At 37.7% G+C, this 24,623-nt stretch overlaps 1 protein-coding gene across 1 annotated transcript in view; it reads left to right on the top strand.

Moving 5' to 3' along the window:
- ASZ1 (ankyrin repeat, SAM and basic leucine zipper domain containing 1) overlaps window positions 1-24,489 on the top strand; it is a 39,980-nt gene extending 15,491 nt beyond the window's left edge. Inside the window, exons 5-13 of the mRNA XM_054632247.2 lie at window positions 1,939-2,050; window positions 2,291-2,425; window positions 4,739-4,851; window positions 6,716-6,791; window positions 7,189-7,245; window positions 12,164-12,276; window positions 17,402-17,507; window positions 17,924-18,037; window positions 19,869-24,489. Of these exons, the coding sequence (XP_054488222.1) occupies window positions 1,939-2,050; window positions 2,291-2,425; window positions 4,739-4,851; window positions 6,716-6,791; window positions 7,189-7,245; window positions 12,164-12,276; window positions 17,402-17,507; window positions 17,924-18,037; window positions 19,869-20,015 (973 nt within the window). The 3' untranslated portion in view covers window positions 20,016-24,489. The remainder of the gene's footprint in view (window positions 1-1,938; window positions 2,051-2,290; window positions 2,426-4,738; window positions 4,852-6,715; window positions 6,792-7,188; window positions 7,246-12,163; window positions 12,277-17,401; window positions 17,508-17,923; window positions 18,038-19,868) is intronic.
- Window positions 24,490-24,623: the final 134 nt, after the last annotated feature.

The following is a 24,623-nucleotide window of genomic DNA, read 5'->3' as shown; positions in this document are numbered from 1 at the left end:
AAAGCGAGCAAGAGCGAGAGAGCAAAAGCAAAAAGCAAAAGCAGCAAAAGCAAAAGCTGCAGTCTCCATGTCCCGCCAGGCTGATAAGAAAACCAAAACAAAACTTTCCCGCTTCAGAGCCGGTCTTAAAGGTACAGAACATAATATCCAACATTAACAGAACACATGAATGGGGATACAAGCATCATAACGTCACCCTAGGACAACTGTATGTCTTGAAGGTCTGGTTACCTTTCATTTTGCTTATCTCTGTGTGATTGACCTTTTTCCCCTAGCATAAGGTTGTTTCAAATTTGTAACGTTACTGGATTACATTCAGTACAATTTTAACTATGTTTGCATAAGACAAAACATTATCCTTGTATGAATGATCAAAGCCAAAGAAAGATGTGCAATGCCTTAGTTCTAGCAGTATTGTCTGGAAGGAGGCAGAAATTTTAAGGCAGTTGCTTTAAGACATGAATTTGGGGATCCCTCTAGTGGCTGATGAACTTATTAAGAAACCCAGTATTGGGAAGAACAGTCCTCCCATCAGATATATCCTAGCACAATAGAATAATCTTTAGAAAGCAGATTTTTGACATGGAGCTATACATTACAAGCAATACATAATATTTTTCATTTAAAACTATTGCTTTTTAAAATACAATATATTTTAATTAAACAACAGTAATAAAATATTTTACCTTAAATCTTATTACTTAGTAGCAACCAGAAACTCTACAATCTTTTTCCTCCAATACTGCCTTTTTTTTTTTCCTTAATTCTGCAGTATTATTCCACCAAAGAATGTGTTAGGCATCTCAAAGGTACTTTGCAAACAGAAGCTTTTGAGAAATATTTCGTAATGGCTTCATCTTGTAAGCATCTCTAGAAGTGTAAGATCATGTCTTGGTTTGAGACACTTCAAAGGAGAGCACTTTGGAATGAATCATCTCATTTAAGTATTCCAACAATCCCTTCCCACCAATAACAAATGAATAATAATAGATGAAAGAGAAAAAACAGTGGTTTATTAAGAAACAGAATGCCAAAAGGTGCGGGGAAAAAAATAAAAAACTGCTAGACCTCATACTCTTCTGCAACAAAGAGAGACTCAAAATGGTGGAAACTATCTGTTCCCAAAATGAGCCTGGTAGGAGAGTTTCAGGCTTTGTAGAACAGAGTGCCAAGATGGTGTGAGAGCCCTCCCTGGAAGGCAGGAGCCTCACAGAGCTGTTCCAGCAGCAGACAAAGAGCTTCCCCATGGCAAGGCACCGCAGAGTGGGCACAACAGGTGAAACAGCTGGGCTGGAGCCACTCAGTGCATCCTCTCCTAACTCCATGCAGTCGACATCGTCTTGGGCTGGAGCAGGGTGGCTCTGCTCCACTTCTGCCAGCATGGTGCCCCCCTGGATTTTCAGACAGGCAGCTGCAGAATTCACCATCAAGGTAGCTCAGATATTGCTCCTGCAGCTTCTCTGAGCCAAGGGGGAAAAAAAACCAAACAGAATGGCCATTACCTGAGCAGAGATCAAGCGGGCAGCAATGCAAATACCACCCTGAGAAGAGACCCAAAAAACCTCACTGGAGAGCTTTGAAAATCTCCAGCATAAAAGCAATCTCCACACACACACACAAGGCCCCTACTGCAGGGTCTTAAAGATACAGATATTTTGCTTACACTAATTCTACTAGAGAGAGTTTTACATTTATTAACATTGTTGTTATTTTTAATATTCTTTCTCTTAAGTATTCAGTTGTGATTTACATCTTGCCCACAATGAAACTGCACATTTTTTCCAAACTTTGGATTGAAATTGTTCTGCATGTAAAACACATCAGTTAGGTAGTGTATCTTAAAAATACGTTTTTAAAATGAAAATAGAAGTGTGCCAACTTTTTTTTTTTTTTTTGCCTTTTGACATACTTGATTTCACCTGGTGCCTTTTCTTTCAGGAAACAAATGACTGCACTGATGTATGCAGCTAGAAAAGGCTATCCTCGGGTTGTTGCTTTTCTTGTTGCTCATGGATCACACATAAATGCCCAAGATGAAAATGGATATACAGTAAGTGATTTATTTTGTGTGTTGTATTTAATGATAAGAAATTTTAAAAGTGTATACCCACTATCTTGTTTCAAAGTACAGCTTTCTGAGAAATATTTCTCAGAATTTTCCCCTTTAGCACTGCTTTGAGATCCTCTTGCATTAATTGTCTTTGTTTCCATATTGGCTGTGTTTTATTGATTGAAACTGTTGGGTTTTGCTTCATAGGTAAAATTGGTAAAACAAAGTTGTTCTTTGCAGGCATTAATATGGGCAGCACAGCATGGACATAAAAGTGTAATTTTGAAGTTGCTTGAGCTAGGAGCCGACAAAAATCTACAGACCAAGGATGAAAAAACAGCAGCAGACCTAGCAAAAATTAATAAACATTTAGAGGTATTTCATTTCTCTTAGAAATGCAAATTCTGTGTTTTGTGTCAAAAGTGTTTTCAGTAATCATATAATTTTTGTAGAAATATTACTTTAATAACTACATAATAGCAGCTAGTTGAATACTAGTGCGGTTACATTTATGTTTATAACAAACTATTTTCTGCTATAACACAACTCTTCACGGGTCTGTAAAGGCTATATTGTAGTGTTTTGGAAACATTTTTTCTTTATTCTTTCAGAATCATTGACTTTAGATGTAGAATACAAAACAAGGGATTATTCATGTTTGCAGTGTTGATATGAGAAGTAGAAAATGTGTTTTAATCTATATGCCAAAGTATGTGAGAGAATGCAGATATAATAAAACTGATTTGTAGTGTATAGCTTCTCATCGAGTTTGGAAGTGAAAAGGCTGAAGCCAAAAAAAAAAAGTAGTTGGTAGTGACCATTTTTAAAGTCCTTTTTCTGGAGGAAGGTTGAAGTAATGTATATTGGCCATCAGATCATGGAAAGAGCAGCTGCTAATTACCAGTATAAAGAGCTACTGAAGACAGCATGTATTCTCCTAAAATAAATGTTTACTGCTGTTATCAGATGATACATGGTGGATCAGTCAGACCGTAATCCTCTGTATTTTGAGCTGCTCTTATCAATGATGTGGCTTTATACACGGCCTCTTCAAAATTGTATAATTCACTCTTATGAATTGTAATTTACAGCTTCTTAACTCTTTTTTTTTTTTTTCCCCTGCCAGACTCAAGGGCTAGGCAGGAGCAAAAATAATAGCTATGCACAGAGCTGTCAGTGGAAGCTAGCAAGATCTGTGTCTGAGGCTCAGTGATCTGCTGGCTCAGGTTACCAAGAAGGGTTACAAGTGCCTTCTGCCTTTGATAAACAACTTGTTCAGCAGGTTGCAGCCATATAATCTTATGAGATGACTTTCTCTGACATGGAGGGAATACAGGCTTGTCACACTTGAGAGATGGCTCTTGCCTCTTGACCTGAAGTGCTAACTTTCACACAATTGGTGCAAAGTCTTGCAGATGGTATTGAGATATTTAATGGTCATGAGCTTCTTCCAGCTTCAGGGTCTGCTTTCAGGCTGTGAACAACCCAAGGGGCTGTCATACAGATGATGTCTGCAGAAACTGTTTCTGGGAGGGAAAATATTTTTCTTTTGTATTACTCTGGATATGACTGTGAGTTATTTTTCTTCCAAACAGCCTGTGTGGTGCTGTGTTTTAGGATTGTGACCAAAACAGGGTTGATAATGTACCAGTGTTTTAGCTGTTGCTGAGCTGTGTTTGTGCAAAATCAAGGCCATCTTTATTTCTCACTCTGCTCCCCATCTCTTGCAAGTAGGCTGAGAGTGAGAAAGAGGTTTGGAGGGGGAACAGCCCTGGGCTGCTCACTCCAGCTGACACAAAGGGTATTCCATGCCCTCTAACATCATGCTCAGCAATAAAATTGGAGAGTGGCTGGGCATTGGTCTGCTGGTGGGAGGTGGTAAGTGCCTGCTTTTGCATCACTTAGCTTTTTAGCTTTTGGGTTTGTTTTTTTGTTGCCCTTCATGTATCAAATTGTATTATCTCAGCCCATGAAAAGTTTTCTCACTTTTACCGTTCTCATTCTCCCCCATCCTGCTAGCCTCAGTAGGGGCTTATTTTCCAGCCAGTCCAGTTTTAAATTCTAAGCAAGTGGTTTCATCATTTTTTTTAGATTTATTGAGGTGCTACTTCTTTTGCTGAATTTTCTTGTAACTATCTCAAAACCCACACAGAGGCAGTTCAGTGTCTGCAATCCATCACCAGTGCGTAGTGATGCCTACCAGAAGGCTTCTTCTTTAATTAGTTAAAAGAACCCCTGTCTGTCACATACAGTTAACTTAGATTGTCAGTTGTAGATTGGTAAATCTTATGTTTATATATGCACTGGAAGTGGAGACATTAAAAGAGTCATGTGCCTTTTGTTCTTTAGAGAACTTACTGCATAGAATTCTTGTCTACAAGCAGCAAAAATTACTTTGTTGGTGTTTGGCTTTTTCTGTAGTGGCAGATTCTGTAGGGTTTTTTTTAGACAATGTGATAGACACCACTGTGCTCAGTGTTCATCCTTGTGTTTCTGAATTAACCAAATTCATAAATGCACTTGGTAAACTCTTAGTTTAGTCTTAACTTCTCATTATAGATGTATGCTTTAGAGAAGTGGCAGATGTTCCATGTTCCCTGTAAGTAGTAATTGATTGTAATCTTACTCCCATGTATTTTTTATACATTTTGAGTTTTGATAATAATTAATTCATTTTGGATGTTCCAGATATTTAGTTTGCTCTCGTTGGCTGCAAATCACTTGCAAGGGAGATACCATAAAGCAGTTGAGCAAGAGGCTATCTGCAAATTTCTGACAGCTGTCTCTGACTACAGTGTTGGGTAAATACAGTTGTAGTGTAATTTTAGCTTACAAACATTCCTAAAATATTGTATTTGTTCATATAAATGATTAAGTTGTTCTGATACATAATGTGTGTCTTGTTTGGAGTGCTGTCAAGAGTCCACAGTAAGTATATTAATGTACTATCAATTTTTCAAGATTGCAAACTTTCTTGGCAATATAGACAAAGAGCATGCTCTAGATTTTTCTTACCTCTCATTTAGTGTAAAGTGTAGGAGAGCCAAGTTCTGATGTCAGTTCATTTCAGCTCTGTTAAATTTGTATGCTCCCCTGTTGCATACTTCTTGTTCTGTTCTTATCTTTGTTTGATGTTAAATTTTTGATGCTTTCAGTGAATGCCTATGTTCAGCTTCATTGCCACCAAGAGCTGTGCTCTTTTTTTTTCTTTAATCAATTGGAGAGTCAAAATTAAGTATGAACACTAGTTAAGCTCTGGAAGTTTTGGCAGAGGGTGCCCCTGACCCTGAGGCTTGAAGGTGCCCTATGCCTGAAATCAGCACCTGCTTCAGCAACTTCAGAGATTTCTGATATGATTTTGTGCAAGAACTTGGCTAAGAAGTCCTCAACAAACCATCTGCTTGTGTCCTTCAGCTTGAGTTGCATGGTCTTAAAAAGACAGGTTGCACTGCCCATAGTCTCTTCTGATTGATCAGAATGCCCCTGCTCAGGCAGTCCTGCTGAATTTGGAATGCTCTACTTTTGTAGCATTAGGCTGATGGCAGTTCACAGGGTAGCAGTTGACAGTGAGGTAGTCTCAGACAGAGTACTTGAGGCCTCACCCAATTCTGTTTTTAGAATCCTAGAATAATTTAGGTTGGAATACGCCTCCATAGAGGCCTACCCTTGACCAGACACTACCACATCAACTAAACCTTAATGCTAAGCACCATTTCCAGTCATTTCTTGAACTCTTTGAGGGGTGGAGACTCAACCAGCTCCCTGGACTGCCTGTTCCAAGGCTTGACCACCCTTTCAGTGAAGAAATTTCTTCTGATGTCCTGCCTGAACCTCCCTTGTGTCAGCTCTTGTTTTGTTGCTAGTTGCCTGGGAGAACAGGCCAACCCCTCCACCTGGCTACAGCCTCCTTTCAGGTAGTTGTAGAGTGATGAGGTCTCCCCTGAGCCTCCTTTTCCCCATGCTAAAGAACCCCAGCTCCCTCAGCCACTCCTCATACAACTCACTTTCTAGACCCTTCACCACCTCCACTGCCCTTCTCTGGACATGCTTCAGTCCCTCAAGAGAAGGGAATCAAAATTGGTATTTTATATTTGTTTATAAATGTTAAACTCTGAACTGACAGTTCAGTGTTAACTACTTTCTCAATCTACCTTCTCAACAGTAGTCTTCTGATGAGTTTCTTGATGGAGTAATTTCCACTATTTTTAATTACACGCAGTCCTGTTTTCTTGAGAACCTCTTTTGGCTTAACTGGAATGGAGAGGGTAACAGTTGTGGACTAAGTCCAATTAATATGAATGCTATGTACATACTTGTCTTCCTTTACCCCACTTCCACATTTTTCAGGCTTTTTTGACCCAACTTCAGGGTTCATTTGGAATGTTTGTGACTTAAAGTTAACTTTATGTACAAAAGTCATCCCCCTTTGGGCTCAATTCAACTTATTAGACAGAAAAGACGTCTAAAAATTTTTGATAGATTACGTTGTATGCTTGTAAGGTACTTCTGTCATCAGGTGTGTGCAACTTCAGGTTCCTCCCAAGTGCTATGTCTGGGGAGCTTTTCTGTAACATTTTGTTATGAATGTCTTTTTTTTCTTTTTTTTTTTCTTTTTTTTTTAATTTCCACTGTTTCTAACTTCAATCTCATTAATTATCTTTACAGTTCCTATTCAACTTTTCATGACATGGAAGTGTTTTTACATGGTCTTGGTCTAGAACACATTAGAGAATTATTGCAGGTAATTTTGTGGTATATTTGCTACCTGTCAAGTAATACATGAAAGTAAAATGCACCTATTGCATTAAAAAGAAAGTTATATTACCTTTAATATATTAATTCAAATAAATTTCTTAAACAGATTTTTTTTTATATAAAAGGGGAACTTAAACTGCAGTGGACTAAATTGGTTTTCTTGATACATGCTGATACATCAATCTTTCTTGATACATGACAGATACATCAATCTGTCTAGTTTGATGTTTCTAAACTAGACAGATCTTTCAATGCTTCAATAATGATGTTTTGTAGCTGGTTTTGTTCCTGAAAACTGAAGTAAAACAGGGAAGAAAATCAGGTTTGACACTGTTTTATTCTGAAATTCTTTTTGATGGCAGAAACCCCTTTGTTTTATACAGGAACAAGATATAGCTTTAAGACAACTTCTGACCATGCAAAAAGATGACTTAATACAGGTCAGTTTACTATTTTAGAATATAATTTAATTTTGTCCTTTTTTTTTTTAAAATGTTTTTAATGTCTTCTCATTATAAATGTCTTAACTTCACAAGAATTCTTTCAACATCTTCTGCAACTTCTTGAATTTTATTGTGAATATAGACAGGCTTTTTCTGAAGTATGTAATCTCACAGATCAACGAGTGATTATTGATAAGCAGGAAATCGTTCTAGTTTAAATGTTAGTTGTTACCGTTTTTAGTTTTTAATTGTGATTTCTCTCAAGAGAAGTCAGTGCTAGGATAAACAGTAGATAATACTGAACAACTACTTTAGATGTGGTCGTCCTTTGTGAGGTGTTAATTTTTGGTGGAGAAAGAAGAGCTTTCTTACATTACAATTGCTTAAATTGTAGAATCTTGTATCCCAAACAGGTTTGTAAAACCTTATCCACCCCCCAAAAAGGGAAGAAAACTGGAGATTTTGTTTCTTGCAGTTTACTGCAGCTGGGAAGGTTGGTCTTTTGCTGCTTGCAAAGGTTGGTCTTTTGACTAAATGATGTATTATTACAAGGCTTCAGTTCTCAGCTGAGATGTGGTGGTTGCTGTTCTTTATTCTTGCTGGAATTTTTCCTGTGGGAAGTGCAAGGACTTTCTGTGCTTACTGGAGGATGCTATAATAAAATCCAATTATAGGAGCCTCATTGGAACAATATAAGTACTTCAGTCCGCAGGATTCTTCTGAGTGCTTTTTACTGGGGAACTCTGGAATCTCTGGTCTGGGATTCCAAAGAGACTTTGTAAAAACAGCCTCCTCAAGACTGCTCCCTGTACTGGAGCTAGTCCTTAGTGTCCCATGTTCTTAGTGTCAGCTTTTTTTTTCCTAGTCCTGGTACCAGGGAGGTGTGTGTTCTGGCAGCTGGATCCAACATTGTATTCCTTTAGAGTGGATGTCAGCATGGATTGATTTGCTTGATGTTTTCTCTTGCAACTGAGTAGTTAATTTTTCTGACAGAACTTGCAAGTAATTCTGTGTTCTCAGGGGATGTTAATGTAGAGAGCTTTGTCAGTGAAGAGACTTTTAAGAGTTCATCTAGGGCAAAATATTGTAAGACATGTCAGTGTGTTTTGATGTTACTGCTTTTCTGAAGCCTCAGGATCATTGGACAGCATCCTGGTCTCCTGGGATTTTTAGAATTCTAAAGCCCCTATTGATAGTAGTTTTGTCCTTTAAGGAGATTCTTGTGGATTTCCTCTCATTATGTGTGAGCTGCTGTGTTGGGCATGATTGCATTAAACTGTAAATCTGTCAGAGTGTATGATCATACTGATCACTTGCTTTTTGATATTGTAGTTATTGCTTGTTTTTGTCCAGTGAACACTGAGGGAAGAGGAGAGAATTGTGAACTTCAGTGAATGGCTAAGCTTTATGGTTCCCTCCCCAAAGAGGTGGAATTTCACTCAAAATCAAAGCTTCTGTTTCATTGTTCTAAATTGTTCGGGGCTTGTTATTATAAAAGCAAAAAAGCTTTAACAAACTGAAGTAACTAACAAAAAGCTTTCAACAAACAGGGATCAGCTGCTTCTACACAGGAAGATAATATCTGTAAGAATTTAATTGCTTTGTCTGTTAATTTTGCAACAGCAGGAAACAGTTCCTGAAAAATAAGTCATGCTTTGTGTATGGACATAAATTAATTAGTGAGTCTTCAGTTGAGAAGTTAAAAAATGGCATAACACTCCTGGCTTATTAGCTCTTCATAAGTTATCCAAAATTCTTTGTGCAGTCTTGTTTTAGAGCTCTGCTCACGGTTTCTCCCCACGCTGCTGATAGAAGAAATCTAATCTGTTTCCTTGTAACTTCAGAGTTGAAAGTTTTCACTGTGATGGCAGACTTTTAGCTAACAGCCAGCTGTTTTAAAGAGCCTGGATCTTATTACTACAAAGATTAATGATGACCTTTGATGGATGCCTCTGAACCAAGCTGCTTTGTATCCAGAGAACTGGGGAGAAATCCTGTCATTAACATGATAAGCTTTCTTCCATCAAACAATATAGGAAGATATTTTCTCTGTAAATACCTTTATCTGTATTTTACAACAGAGCCTAAACAATGAGTCTTTCAAGCTGAAATCCTTGCATTCCTCAAGCTTATAAACTGTTCCATTCTGGAAAAAAATGTGTTCAGTATACTGGGACATGTCTTTTCAACATTTGGAGGTTTTTGCCTGCACTACTTATGACACATTTTTTATTTTGTTTTAAGCATTTTTCTGATAAGATAGCAACAGAAGTAATTTAGCATCTGGATGCATTTAGGACTAAAACAGTTTCTTTCTTACATTTAATTTAATTTAGAATAAGAGAAATTGGCATCTTGTTTTGGATTTGAGACTGTGTAATGAAAAGTTGACACATCAAAATTCAAAATATAATCCAGAACTTTACAGAAGTGGATAATTGCCTGGTCTATGTGCTTCTATATCACAGTTCCAGGACTCATTCCTCTGCCCCCACTCCCTGAAAAAAGCATTTAGTATTCGACAGAAATATGTCAGATCTTGTCACTAATTAAAATTAGTGGTTACTTGGGCAAAGTAGCATTATTGTAAGAGTTTGTGCATAACTTCACTGGTTTTATCTGTGCAGTATATCATCTTTCATGTGTTGAGGCCATCTTATTCACCTCTCGTCACATTCATGCTGGAGTGAAGTTGGGGCTTGGATTTGAAGGGCTGCCTTGTATGTATTTAAGCAAAGAATAAAATAGATGTTCTTAGAGTTGAGCTAAAATTGAGAGTGCATATAGTCTGTTTTACAGATATGAGCAAATCATTGTACAGCATTTGCATGTTCTTAAACATGGCCACTTCACAATAATACTTGGAAAATTTGGACTGCAGAACACAAGTGAACCAACATCAACTTAAAAATTCACTTATCCATCAAGAAGGGCTTATGGCACTGTGGTTGTTTCATGCATTCATTATTGCATGAAGAATCAGGTTTTGGGTCACTTCATGTTCTTGCAGAGATGATCTAGAAATTGGGAAGTAGTTTGGATTGATCTATCAACCTTCCATCTCTAAGTTCTGCACCTTTTAGCACTAAATGCAGAATCAGTGTGGTGGTAGAAGGCTTTATCTATAGTGACATTTATTACATTCTTTAGTTCCTGACAAATATTTTCAAGCTATGGTGGTGCTCAGTGATCCATTTGCAGAAGAACAAAATTATGTTTTATTTCTAGGGGAACAAAGTGCATCTTCCTGATATGCTGATCAGAAAGCTGCATCCTGATTTGCTGGTTTCAGGAATGAGAAGGTGGAGTCAAAAGCAAAGGCAGTCTTCACGATAGTTCCTACTTTAAGCAAGATTGTTTTAATTTCTCAAGAATAACTGCTATTGCAGAAGTCTGCTTACTTATTCATGATAAAATGACTGCTGTAATGCTTTGTAAGCCTTAAGAAAATATTAGTTCATACCAGATAGGGCTCCACAAGGCAAACCTGAAATCTAATTAATTGAGCAAACTTACAGCTCAACACAAGTGGAGCAGATTATTCAAACAAAACTCAGATCTTTCTATCTTAAGGCTGCTAGTGATATTTGCTAAAAAGACTTCAGTATAATTCATTCAGGGACCCATGGAAATCTTCAAAAGTTTAACTTTAAAAAGTTCAAAAGTTCTTGACACCTGTAGTTAAATTCCCAATTAATCTTGTTTTGGATTTTTCATTACTGAAGAACTTACTTGTCTATAAACTTAACATGGTTTTGATATGTTTATGGGCTCACAAGTGTACCTTTAATTATTTTTTAGCTCTGATTGGTGGAGAACCTGGAGGACAGTTTTATGCAGTCACAGTGAACAATGAGTATCATAACATTGGGTCTCAGAAAAAAGCAAGCCTTTCCTTAGGCACAGTCTCTTCCCTAGAATGTCGATCTGATGTGGGTCATCAGCTGTTCGTTCAAAATTCTTTCCAACAGAAATCTGGGAGACTGCAAACACTAATATCTTCCAGATTTCTGAGGGTGCAGAAGGTAACAAGCCCACAGAATATCAATGAGGGTCCCATATAGTCTAGGTTTGGAGACTCTGAGATCCTTGCAGTCTCAAATGCAGGAGTGGTCTGCGCCTGGTGCCTTAGGAGCAAAGTCAAGAGGCTTTTCACTTGTGTGGGCGAGCATGTTAGGGCTGCTAACACCAGAAGTCCTGTGTTGCACAGCAGCCTGTCAGATGAGCAAAGGAAATACTGAATGTGGCACAAAAGCATTTATTGTTTAAAAAATGAACTGTTCTTTTTCACTAAGTGTTCTGCAAGAAAACTCTTAGTCTAGGATTTAAATGTGACTTAAAATTTAATCTGAGATGCTTGATGGATAGCACAGCTGCCAGTGTTTTCTGCTCCAGGCATCATTTGGAGAATCTGTTAGATAGTATGTATCTTTTTTGTTTTCCTTCAGTTTAAAAGATGTCTTCCTCTAAAATTCTCCATTTGATGCTGATCTGATAATTTCCACTCTTTCTCTCTGAGTTAATGCTGAATCACCATCATGATGATTCATTATCTTGTTGTCAGAGATGACTCAGATCATTCTGAAATGGAAGGCCTAACATCCTAACAAGACGGGGTACTTAGGCAAACTACCATTATTATTTTTTTAATAAACCCTAAACAGGTTTTCTGAGTATTCTGTGCAGTTTCAGTTCAGCAGTTCCTCATCTCTTGTCATTTTTTTCTTCATCATTGAATATTTTCTGTGGTTTTATTTTTTCCTTTGTCACTTTCATGCATTGTAGCCGGTTGCAATAACTTAAAAAGAATTTCTTTTAAATCTTAATATTTAGAAGCTAGTGAAATGTGTTACTGTACTGTTCTGTCTAGTAAGTCTAAAAGTAAATAATATTTGGAATTACTCTTTAAATTTAGATTGGCATTACAAATCCTGGGGATCAGCAGAAACTCCTAGATGCTATTAACGATCTGCAAGTGGAAGAAAAAAAATTTGAAGACATCTCTGAAATTATGAAGCTGGAATTGAGGTATTAACAGTATATCTAAGGACATGGAAATGAAATGTTAACAATTTAAGGTGACCGTGTTATTTTCTGTGGCTCAAAGGTAAAATAGTTTCACTTTACCCTTAATGCATAGCATTCATGAGAATATGCAAGTTAGTAGATTATGGGAGCTGGTGGTGGGTGTGTTTTGCACAAACAAAGTTGGAAGATTAGACAAGGTAGGCTCTGTTAGTCTTCCAGTCAAATCTGTCTGATTTTAAGATGCAATAAAATAAAACGTGGGAGGGAGAGATGCATATAACTTCTGCATAGGCCCTTAATTTTCAACTCATAAAATTATATCTTGTACATGTGTATCTTAAATCATAAATGCTACTTCTGTTTAGATTCTAGATTTTTTCATTGTTTTTCTCTTCCATTGTAAGCTTAACTGGCTTCTAAAATATCTCTTTTATTTATCTTACCAATTAAGCAAGTTTAGAAGCTATTTTCCTTATAATAGATTATATATATCAGTAGGTTTATAAGGAGAATTTTTTTAAGAAAGGGTTACTCTTTCAGACTCTCAGTCCATCTTGGTATTTTTTCCCATTACAGTATTAAGGCATCAGCTTTTAAGTGCAACACCTCTCATACTTTTAGTATAGTCTTGTGCAGTACCATAGAAGCCAGGCCCAAGCTGAGAGGTGTGTTCCTTAGCAACCTTATTAAACTTGATAAGTTCCCTAAGCACTGCTAGAGCACTCCACATCCAGCACAAAGTGAAGTATATAGTAAGTACAAGGGAGCCGTAAGATTTCTAAAATCTCTTATCTTTTATGTGTAAGATATTTTTTTCCTGGAAGACACACCTAGACCTCAATTTAAATTCCATGCTCATATTAGATAGTAAAGATTCAGTTCCTCTTTGAAGTGTGTGTATTTCCCTCTTGACTAGTGATCTGACAGCTGTGCTAGTACTCACATAGATATCCCTTCCCTCTCCAAAATGCTGGGGAGAGCTGTCTGCACTACTTGAATGCTATAAGGCTAGAGTCCCTGTTAGTTCTGTTGTTCATCGGCCCAAAGAATATGCTTGGGTTCAAATTCAGTCTGTACATGTCTCTGTGCTTTGGAGGAAACTGAATTGCACTGACACTGTGCATTAGCAGTCAAGTCACAATGTGATCCTGGCACGGTGTTGTCTTTGAGTCCCAGGTCCATGAGACTGTCCAGTATGTCTTCCACTCCCAACCAATCATTCAAACACTGATTGCTGCCAGTGCTGGTGCTGTGCTGGTACCTTTATCCATTGCTGTGTTTGTTAAAAGGAGACTTTGTGGCCTGCTTGAGGAACGTTTTTGCATCACAATGCAAAGTTTGAGATGTCAGACTTGGGAGGATGTGCAAGGCATTTGAGGAAGCTCTTGAACAGCTGAGATGGGCTGGAAGAGCAGAGAGCTCTGATAGAGGACTTTATTGTTTCTAAGTCCTGATAGAGGACTTGAATGTTTCTTCTGGTCTGTGAGGAGATTTCATTCAGGGACCACTCAGAGATAAGGAATTGGCTGAACATTCACACTGGGCAAGAGTGTTGGGCAATGGCTCAACGTCCAGATGAGGACTAGTGACAAGTGACACTCCTCAAGGGTTGGTGTTGGGACTGGTACTGTTTAACATCTCTGCTGGAGACATGGAGACTGGGATTGAGTGCACCCTCAGTATGTGTACCAACGACACAGGGCTGTGTGGTGTGTTGGAGGGAAGGAATACCACCCAGGGCAGACCTTGACAGCCTTGAGTGGTGGGTGCATGAAATTCAGCAAGGCCAAGTGTAAGTGTCCTGGGTCAGGGCAATCCCAAGCACCAGTACAGGCTGGACAGAGAGTGGATTGAGAGCAGCCCTGAGGAGATGGACTTGGGAGTGTTGGTTGACAAGAATTACAGAAACACAGAATATCATGAGTTGGAAGGGACCCACAAGGATCATCAAATTCAGCTCCTGGAAAAAGCTCTACATGACACAACAAATGTGCACTTGCAGCTGGAGTGGCCAGCAGGTCGAGAGGGGATTCTCCCTGTCTATTCACTGTCATGATACTCCACCTGGACTACTGCAACCAGCTCGAAGACCCTCAGCATAAGAAGGACATCAGCCTGGAGGGAGTTCAGGAGAGGGCCACAAAGATGAACAAGAGGGCTGGAGCACCAGTCCTATGAAGACAGGCTGAGAGACTTGGGGGTGTTCAGCCTGGAGGAACTTTTACAAGGGCATGTAGTGATAGAACAAAGGGGAGTGGCTTCAGACTGATGGAGGGCAGGTTTACATGAGATGTAAGAAAGAAATTCTCTGCTGTGAAGGTAGTGAGGTATTAGAATAAGTTGCCCAGAAAAGCTGTGGGTGTCCCATTCCTAGAAGTATTCAAGACCAGTTTGGATGGGACTTTGAGCAAGCTGGTTTAGTGAAGGGTGTCCCTATCTATGGCAGAGGGGTTGGAACGAAATCGTCTGTAAGGTCCCTTCCAATCCAGATATTCTATGGTTCTTTAATTCTCTATCACAACAACTGTGTACTTTCAGAAGAGAATCTTGCAAATGTGTACATGTGCTGCAGTACTGAAGTACTAAACTTCCAGCATGCAGGAGGATATTAACCAGTATGATACAGATACACCATAAATGCTCTAACAGCATCTGAGCCATTTGTATTAAAATAGAGGCTTTGCTGCTGAGCTGAGGTGGTAGACCAGGGATCTGTTGGGTGCCTTTGGAAATGGATGTTGACTCTTCAGCAAGCAAAAATTAGCTACAGTTTAAGGGGACTTTTCCCAGTTTAAGCTTTAGGCATTTTGTGTTAAAGTGTATGCTTTTTTTCAGATTGTTCCACAGTAGTGTTTAGTATGTACATTCAAGCAGAGCATCTTAAAAATCTGAACAGAGGGAGTAAGTAGAGAAATAAAAAAAAAAATTATCTATTCACTGTGTGTGGCCAAATACAATGAAATACCCACACGGTATCTGGTGCAGTCTCACACACCAGTGACATATCTTACTCCTAGTATAGTGTGGGTTTAGATCATATGTAGTTCTCAAAACCAGAAAATAATTGATTAATTAAAGATTGAAGTACACAAAATATGACAGCACTTCAGTTACAGCAGGCACTGCATAGTTTTCTAGAAAATTGCCTGACATGTATTCTAGGCATCTGACCTTTAGACTAAAATCTTGGGCTATGTTTACATGCTATTATATAAAGATTTTACTTCCCACTTGTTCAAAGTCATTCTGTGAGAAGGAGAATCAGTCATCAAGTCATAGAAAAACTAACATAGTAGAAAATCTTGAACTGATTGATTATAAACTTACGGAGTGTCCAGCACTGCGTAGCCACTGATGTTTTGACAGCCATTAATTCTTTTTTAAAGTGATAATTTTTTGAAAACATTATTTCCATTTCTAAATATAAGAGCAGGTCACCACAACAAGTATAAAATTCTATGAAAATGGGGATTTTTTTAAGAGCTATGGTGTAGTGAAATAGTATAATAGAATAAATGTTTTTCTTTTTTCCCCCTCCCTAATTCAAGCCTATGAAAAATACTTTGTATTTGCCAAGAATCCTTCCAGAATTCCGAAAGATAATTTCCTTTGTAATGAAACACAAAAGATGCCAGCTAAAAAGTTATCTAAGTAGAAGAAAGTATTTATGACTATGGCTTGAGTGTAGTAATGTGGGAGAAGCTTTTAGACTATCTCCAGATGTTTAGTGTTTGGGCTCTTTACCTGAAATACTCAGTTCAGTTACATTGTTCTGAAACAAGCAATAGTTTATTTTATAGAAACAAACTAATTAGCGTTTGTACTTCTCCATCTTCCTGAAAACCATGTCCAGTACTGGTTTTAAACCTCCAGCATACCTATTATGTTTCTTTATATTTCTGTGTTAAATGTTAAAGTCTTAACAGTTCAGCACTATTGCAAATCACCGATGTCCTGAGCAGTGGCAGAAATTTTACTCACTAATGATCCTGTGCCCAAAGTTGGAGGAAGGCACTCTATGGCACTCAATGACCTAAATTCCATCTCCATTTGGATACATGCACTGCATTGGTGTGTAGCTTAGTTTAGCTGTTTGACAAATTTTATGGATACCTTTTTGACCTCAGAGGAAAGAAGCAAGTGCTGTGTGTATGTTGCATTTAGTTATATGTCTGCATTTAATAGCTGATTGCCTAGGGAATGGAGGAATGCTGAAATCTGAGTTAGTTTATTCAGATACTATGGCTCTGCAGAACAAGAAGCTCTGCAGGAGGAACTTGTAATTGTCTCTTGTTTTGGCCCTGCCTGTTATTGACCCAAATATCTTAGAGTTAGCAGAAACTTTCCTACTGGAGATACAGACACTTCTCAGGAGTTTCAGGGTTTGAGAGGTCACTCAGTAAAAGCAACTGGATGATCTTCTTCCTTGCCCTCTTTCCTTCTTCCTGGTGAGCAGCAGCAAGTTTCTGGCTGGCACCATGACTTATGACTAAATTTCTCTGACATTCCAGTAAAGTTGAGTCAGTGTCATGTGGAAGCTTTAGAAACTTAAAGCTGAAAAGAATCTGTTAATTTTTTCTGTCCTTCTCTCCACTTTTTGGAGACATGGGTCAAACTAAATTTTAAGAGTTGACTTCCTGCTTGTGTTTGGGCACCAACTAAAAATTTTCTTGAAAATAGATAATGTCAGATATTTTAGGCTCTGAGGTATATGTTTCCAGATCCAAGGGCCAAGCCAGTATTATTGAATTCTTATTTTCTTCAACTCTGTTGGAGACTGTGTTACCTTAAACCTAGTATCATTTCAGTCTTAGCTCCAAAGTACAAACCAGACTTTTTCCCTCACATCTACCTCAGAAATGTAAGCTGCAGGTCAGAAGTATTGTCATTCAGAAATAAGGCAGGGGAGGGAGGGGATGGGACAAACAAGGGGAAAAAATACCCAACAACTTGCTAAGATGTTAAATATCTCACACCTACTCACTTTTAAAATGATACTGGGTTTTTTTGTATGTTATGAAACTGCATGTCTAACTCACTAGCCAGTGTTGAAAATTCATATGTGATATTCAGCTTGCAAGAAGTTACAGCATTTGACAAGTAACAAAATATTTTATCTTTCTAGTGAAGATGAATTGCTCAAGTTTCTTCAGAAGTTGAATAAAGAGTGTAGTAAGCTGATCATTCCTGTGCAGACCATGAATAACCATTTCCTCAAAAATTCTCACAAGGTATTCAACCAAACAGAAGATTGATTTAGTGTGCATTATTCCACCTTGTAAAATAAAAAGTATGAATATTCATCAACCATCTTGGTTGTTATATAGTTATAGAAAGCTGTCCAGTGCTCTTTCTCTAAAGGACACATCTTAAAAATAATATATTTCAAAGAGTTAGGCCATACAACTAAATGAGATAGATTTGTTTCTTCATGTTTCTACTGATAGGAGAGTTAAGGTGACAAAAGTTTCCAACAAAGGCTGCTAGGGAGTAGTAGCTTATTGTGCATAAATCATACAATTAAAACCCAGCATAAATGCAGTTGTAGACCTTTTCTGGCACTGTCTTTTGTGATACATGAACTGTAGAATACTAAATTAAGATCTACAATTATGTAATTATGGCAAATAACTATAATTATTAACAGATGCTACTGCAGTGGGCACCAACTAAATGTTATATTGAAGTCTGCAAAGATGTGATTTGCAGTGTTAAAAAGTTGGAAGAAGAAGTTGACAAACTGAAGGACCTCGTGGTAGAGGTGGGTGTGTGTGAGTGAGGCTGTGAAATACTGTGTACAAGTTTCTGATGCAACCTCAAATGTGACATATATCAGGGTAATGTTTCATACCTTGGTCTGCCAAAGGCTGTTTAGCCTTAGCTTGGACATTGCATCAATCTCTCCCCCTTCCACCTTTTCATGGACAGAAAGAGAAATAATCTCTAATATTCCATGGAAGTGTGGAAAATCTCCAAAAGAAAGCATAATCTACTTTTTTCTTTCTACTGCACGAAGGAATTAATTGGAATGTGTCCCTGTACTCTTGGACAACCACTGTGGCATAGAGGCCATGCTGAATACTTGCACTCTTACTTTTTAATTAAGGAATCTTTTGTTTGGAATTATTGACTCACAAGGAAGATACTAAGGTTTTATGGATTGAATGGGAGGCATCCCAGATAACTCTACAGAGTGACAAAAGAAGAGGGTGGGAGAGGTCAAGGCTAGATGTTAGCACCACATCAGTCATTCTCAAGCCAACACAGTGACACTCTCTTGTCAGATGGGGTCATTTTAAGTAATAGGCTGGTAAAATGAACGGCCGCTGGGGTAGGGTAAATGGAGCATCAGTGTCAGAAAGGAATCTGTTGCTGAACGAAGCCATGTGGAACTCAGACCTTGAGTATAATGCTACTAATGCAATTTCCTGTAGTTTAAGTAAATTTAATGTAATATAACAGCCTTCTCCCAATAAATCACTTAACACCAAATATATTAAGGGGTAGCAACTGTGGCAAAGAACTTAGTAGCTATTTATTCCTTTTTTTGCATATGCAATCATCAATTGTGTATATATTTGCCTCCTATATATGCAGGCCAGTTATAAGGGCTGGGAGGGTTCCAAGTTTGGTGCCACTTGACTTTATCAGTATGTAAGGTTTTTATAGCTATCAAGACAAAGCACAATGTCTTTGTATCCTGCGTGAAACAGTCTTCTAATTACTTCAAGAAAGAAAATCCTTCTTTTTAAAATCCTGTTATGTTTTATAAATTTCATTTATGAATACTTTAATACAAGACATTTTTGTGCTACTTAATTTGTGATGGAGCACTTTTGAATGTAGAGCACCCCAGCGTTTATTGTGAACCTGTGAATCTTAAGTGACACAGTTACATAAAAGGTTTGTATAAATTCCCTTGAAGTTTTCAGTACTGTTTGCTAAGCTTAGTCATGACAAGACTTTGCCAGCAGTAAATGTCTTAGCATATGATTTTTGAAAGTATGGTAAATGAGACAGCCTTCCAAGCATTGTAACTAAGGTAGGAAATCAGAACCTAACCCTGCTGTCCTTTATGACAAGGCTCCACTCAGGTTCAACATGTATTTGAGAAGGCATTTGTTAGGTACTTTCCACTCTCCCTGTAATTTTGAGTAAGTCTAATCTGTTACCTATTTAACTTTCTTTTTAAATAAACAGGGTTTTTTTAGTAATTAAATGCAGAAGTTCTAGCTAAAACATTTGACAGTCAAGGTTCAGTTATTTTGTTATTAGATTTTTGTAACATCTAATAATAGCAGTGGTTTACTCCTGAGTAATTAAGTTTGTAAATGAACAGTTTTTCTTATATATGTTACAGAATAATTATGTTAGAATATATATGTTACAGAATACAAAATAATAACATCAGATAAGGTGAACGTTTACACACATTTATTTCAAATTAAGTAGGACAGAGACAGAAAGAAGTAATATCTATCCTAGATGCATGCAGATTCTTATGACTGGGTACTTTATAATCTACTTAAGAAGCTTTCACACTAACTTTTTTTTTTTCTGCACTTTTTACATGGATTTAACATCTGTCTCAGTATGAAGAAAAGAATAAACCTAAGCAAGTGAAACTTCCAGAAAAAGCAGCCACCTTGGAAAAAAGATTAGTAAAAATGGGAGTGGTAACATTGCTTGGATTTGGTTTTTTCTTATGTGTAATTAAATTAGTAGCAAAGAGAACCTGAATTTAAGTTTAGTGTTGTTTCTCATCATATCTGTAGTAATTGTATCTAGTGTGTACTTTGATCTAAAAATAGAGTTATTAAAAATTAAAACAGTTACTTAAGACTATCTTAGGGTTTTATTTTGAAATTCATTGTTGGTATAGAATGTAGGTCTAAAATCTTGTCAAAGCTGCTTTTCATTTTTTTGCATAAAACTGTGATTATTGCTTACTAATTATTAGTTTTGTTTTCTTGTTTTTACCTGTTCAGAGGTGAATATAAGCAAATTCTGACTATATATCACATGTTTGTATTTAAAATTATAATGAAGATGTATTTTGGGGGTTGGCAGGGTTTAAAATATTTTAAGTATCACTTTCAATTTTATGTTGATAAAGATCTTTTCTCTTGCAGAGAGATACATGTATTTTTTTTCTTTTCACAATCAAGAGAATTGTGGAGATCTTGTTGCATTTTGTCTAAAAAGTAATTTCCTATTGAATTATGATACTTATATTATGCCTGAAATCTGCTTCCTTAGGGATACTCACCTCTATTAAGAGTTTCATCACATGTATTAAAAGGATTATAATAGTACTTTGCTGTAAGAATGCAGACAACTTAGAAAGTTTTTCTTGGTCTGGTCTTTCACTACAAATTTTTTCTTAATATTTTCTCCACTTAAAAAGGTGTTTGTAATCCCACAGTGAAACATTTGTAACTGGTTTTGATCTGCTTACTAAACCAGGTATGTTGGGAAAAAAGGAAGTTGGTGTAAGTGAATTCAAACTAGTTATGTTTTTGTAGGTTTCAGTAAGCATCTGTAAAAATGCTGAATATTTTGGAAGGAAAATTTTTCTTTCAAAATGAAACAAAAAGAGTCTAAAAAACATAAACCTGAATGGGTGTATGAAACTTGGTCTCTAAGTTTTCAGAATGTTGTCTAGAGTCTTAACCTTTGGTATTCCCTCTAGAGACTAGAAAGGAGAAGATAACAACTTGGGTGCTATTCCAATCATTGTTACTGCTGTTTTCTGCTTTTCTTAGAGAATTGCATTGGGTGTTAGTGTGTTTCCTTGTTACTGCAATTGTTTTCCCTCCTTTTGTCCTTCGATGCCAGGAACATCCTACAGAGTGATGAGGCCAGAGGTAAAAACAACATAAGTTGGGTTCTTTTTTTCTGCTTCCTTCTGCTCCCAAACTGGTGTCAGAAGGGATAAGCTGTGTTCACCACCACCACCACCACCATCTACCAGAAGTGAAAATGAGCATTCTATCAGCATGAACAAAGTATATAAAAGGAAATACTTAAAAAATAGTTCTCTGGTTCTTCATATTAACTTAAAATTACCCTAAACTAACAGGGCATGTATTGTGGAAGGAACATCACCTTTTATATACACACTGCTCCTCCTCTAATTAGCTCAAAATACAGTTCAAATGCAGTTGCTCAGTGATGGGTTGGCTCACAGGTAGTACTAGAACTTTGACACCTAATGTCTTTTGGGAGTTTCTGTTGGGCGAAGGTGTTTTGGGGTTTCTGGGGTTGGTAGTGGAGGGGGAGTGGCCAGGCATGTTGTACAGACTGTTTTCTACATGTACTTTTGCATTATTTAAGTGGAATTATTTCAACTGCTCATAAAGTTTCTGCTCTTCAAAAGATTCTGCTTCTTAGCCCTTACTTCCCCATTTAAGTGACCAATTGCATAGGACACTTCAAAGGACACTGAATATAGCTTTCATTTCAAGAGATGCATTTCCTGTCACTAGTAGATCTTGACATTTGAGACAACAAAAATTCAAACTCTTTTCCCATCAATTTGAAGAAAAGATCTGGTCAGTTGGAGGCCTTTTAAGCTTAACTTGGAGCTCTTGCAGTTGAACCAAAAATCTGCTCCAGAGAAGTTTTATCAGTATTTAACTAAATTATTATGGCTTTGGTGTAAAATACTTAGTGGAGAAAAAAGTAATGCATGATAGTTGCTGGTAAATTTTTTTTTTCAAGTGTGAGCATTATAATAAAGTGGTTTTTGCAGAAGGGAGTCAAAGGTCTGAACTTCAGGAGATGATGTCCGTGATACATTTGGAAGAAGCTGGTCTTTTTGAATTATCTTATGGATCACCTGTTTCTGGTGCTTATAGTCTTGATTGCAAACACACATGTGAACATCATTTGAGTTAAACATAGGCTTTATGCCAGCAGCATCCTGTACTGTTTAAGTAGAGTGTTCAAAATTCCATAAATCACTCATAAGAAGCAAGGTCTTAGAGTAACCACTTTAAGCTGTTTTCATTAATTGGTCAATCAGAAACTGCATTGCATGAGGAGGACATTTAAAGAGCCAAATGAACAAAGAATATTTTAACATACCATATAACTTTAAAAAAATGAAATTGCATTTACCTTCTTGGATTCCACACTTGGGCTTAGATGGAGCATTTCAATATCCTTTATTCACTTTCATATTGTTGCATTGCCTCTTTCAAATTCTCTGACAAGGTGTCACAATATGGTAGTGATAGGGCAGGAAGCAAAGAAAAAGATTCCTTCAACGTGTGGCCCTTGAGCTACACTTTCAGAATTCTTACCCCCACCAGCACCTCCTAAGGGAGCCTTCATATGGAAACGGCCTGCTGAGAGGCCTCCTTCTGCAAGCCATCAAATTGCAGTATTATCCCAGAACAGTAAGAATACAATGATTTGCACATCTATGAGGGGATTGGAGGAGAATGCTAAAGAGCTTTGCATGTATTAAGCAGGTAAACTTCGCAGCCCTGCTGCTTTTGTTCTCCTCCTACAGTAGTGCAAATTGGGATGCTGAGGATTGAGTGAATTGGACCTCGGGCCAAACCCTGTGGGATACCTGGTTGCTTAAAGATGCAGTGAGGTTCCTACTTGGAACTGTCATTGGATACCTAACTTGTCTTCATAGGGATGATTATTCATACCAAGGCCTTTTCTGAGTCTATAGGCTGTTGTGTAAAATTAGGGTCTTGGGTGATCCTGTGGAGATCTGAAGGAACTGCAAGATTTTTTTTTAAATTTTCCTGTCGAAGATGGGCTGTGACTTGTTTGTCCTTGTGTGTCTCTCTTCTGTGTTTTGGGATTTGCCCTGCTCTTTAAATTTGACTTGTGCAGTACCTGGTCTTTTGTAAGACATCACCCTTAATTGTTCCTGCTAGCCAATTACAAGTAATAAAGAGCATTTTGGGGTATTGTTGTATTGCACGGGTCTTACAGGGTATGTGTATTCTTAAATTGTGAAAGAGTGAGGGTGTATTTCTACTATATTCTCCACTACCCTCAGTATGTGTTTGGTTTATCTTTTATTTCATCCAAGTGCCTTGATGAGGACAAGACTTAAAATGTACAATTTATTCTTCTTTCTTTTGTTGTCTTCTAACCCTTACAGGTGTTTCCCAAAGCTATCACTTCCTCATGAGCAGATGATTGTTTGCGTTTGCTTTCTCTATTTCACCAGTTCTGCAAAAGCTACAGTTTCTTTCTCAAATAAAACTCCTGTGTTACTACAAATGTAATAATACACACTATAAAGTACTACAAATGTTGCTTTGGATCTTTATGTACAGACTACAGTTTTGATACCTGTTAGTAGGTAGCAAGGCTACAAAGCCTTGAAGGCCTAACAGGTATCTGAACTGCAGATTTCTGCTTTTGAAGACATGTGCTGTCATTTCATTGTTCTGGAGGCGGGGGGGGAAGTGTGTAGTTGAAAATTTTAATTCCCCTATTCCAGAAATAGGAATTTTCAGGTAATGGGGCTGTAGTGAGATCTGAGTGAGATATGACAATGGGGTATCACTGACATGAAATGAATTATGTGATATTAGCAGGTTTAATACCTGATCAATTACTTCTAGTTTTTATCCTGATCCAAATGGTGTAGTTTCATATATTACAGAGCCATAGTCCCTGGAAGTGGGACTTAGAGAGATACCTCTGGGAAAGGATTTTCAGTTCTTTTAAGAGGTGCTACTGGCTGTAGCATATATGGGAATATGTGTTCTACTTAAGAGTTTGTTGGGGGTTTTCTTAAAAAAAATGTCAGATGAGCCTTCCATGCCTTCATCTTTCCTGAAAATAGTCTTTTTTTGAATGTAGAAATACAGGTTTAGCTACATTATTTTCATTACAGTATTGAAAAACCTCAGCTCGATTTCAAAAGATATGCAGAAAATGGGGCTTTCTGTGCTCTGGCTACTCCACTGTCACCTGTTTTGCATGTGGCATGATTTCTTAGCTGTATGAGAAACTCTGCACATAATACTGTTGAAGACACCTACAGATTTCTAGATTCAGTCTTTTCTTGCAGCAAGGGAGGCCAGCAGCCTCTCCAGGCCGCATCAGGAACCAGCCCTCCCTCTAGAGAGACAGTCCTCCATGAACTTCTTCAACTTGAGTCCTTTCCACAGCCTGCAGTTCTTCACGAACTGCTCCAATGTGGGTTCCCCCCTCTCCCCCCATGGGATGCAATCCTTCAGGAATAGACTGCTCCACTGTGGGTCCCTGTAGGGCATAAGTCCTTCTATGACCCTGCTGTACATGAGCTTCCCACAGGGTCACACGCTCCTTGAACCCAGTTGTGGGGTTCTCTGTGGACTGCAGGT

The sequence above is a fragment of the Agelaius phoeniceus genome, chromosome 5 (assembly GCF_051311805.1).
Source record: "Agelaius phoeniceus isolate bAgePho1 chromosome 5, bAgePho1.hap1, whole genome shotgun sequence".
Taxonomy (NCBI): Eukaryota; Metazoa; Chordata; class Aves; order Passeriformes; family Icteridae; genus Agelaius; species Agelaius phoeniceus.
Note: the sequence above shows the minus strand (reverse complement) of the source record. Positions and strands in the feature narration are given on the sequence as shown.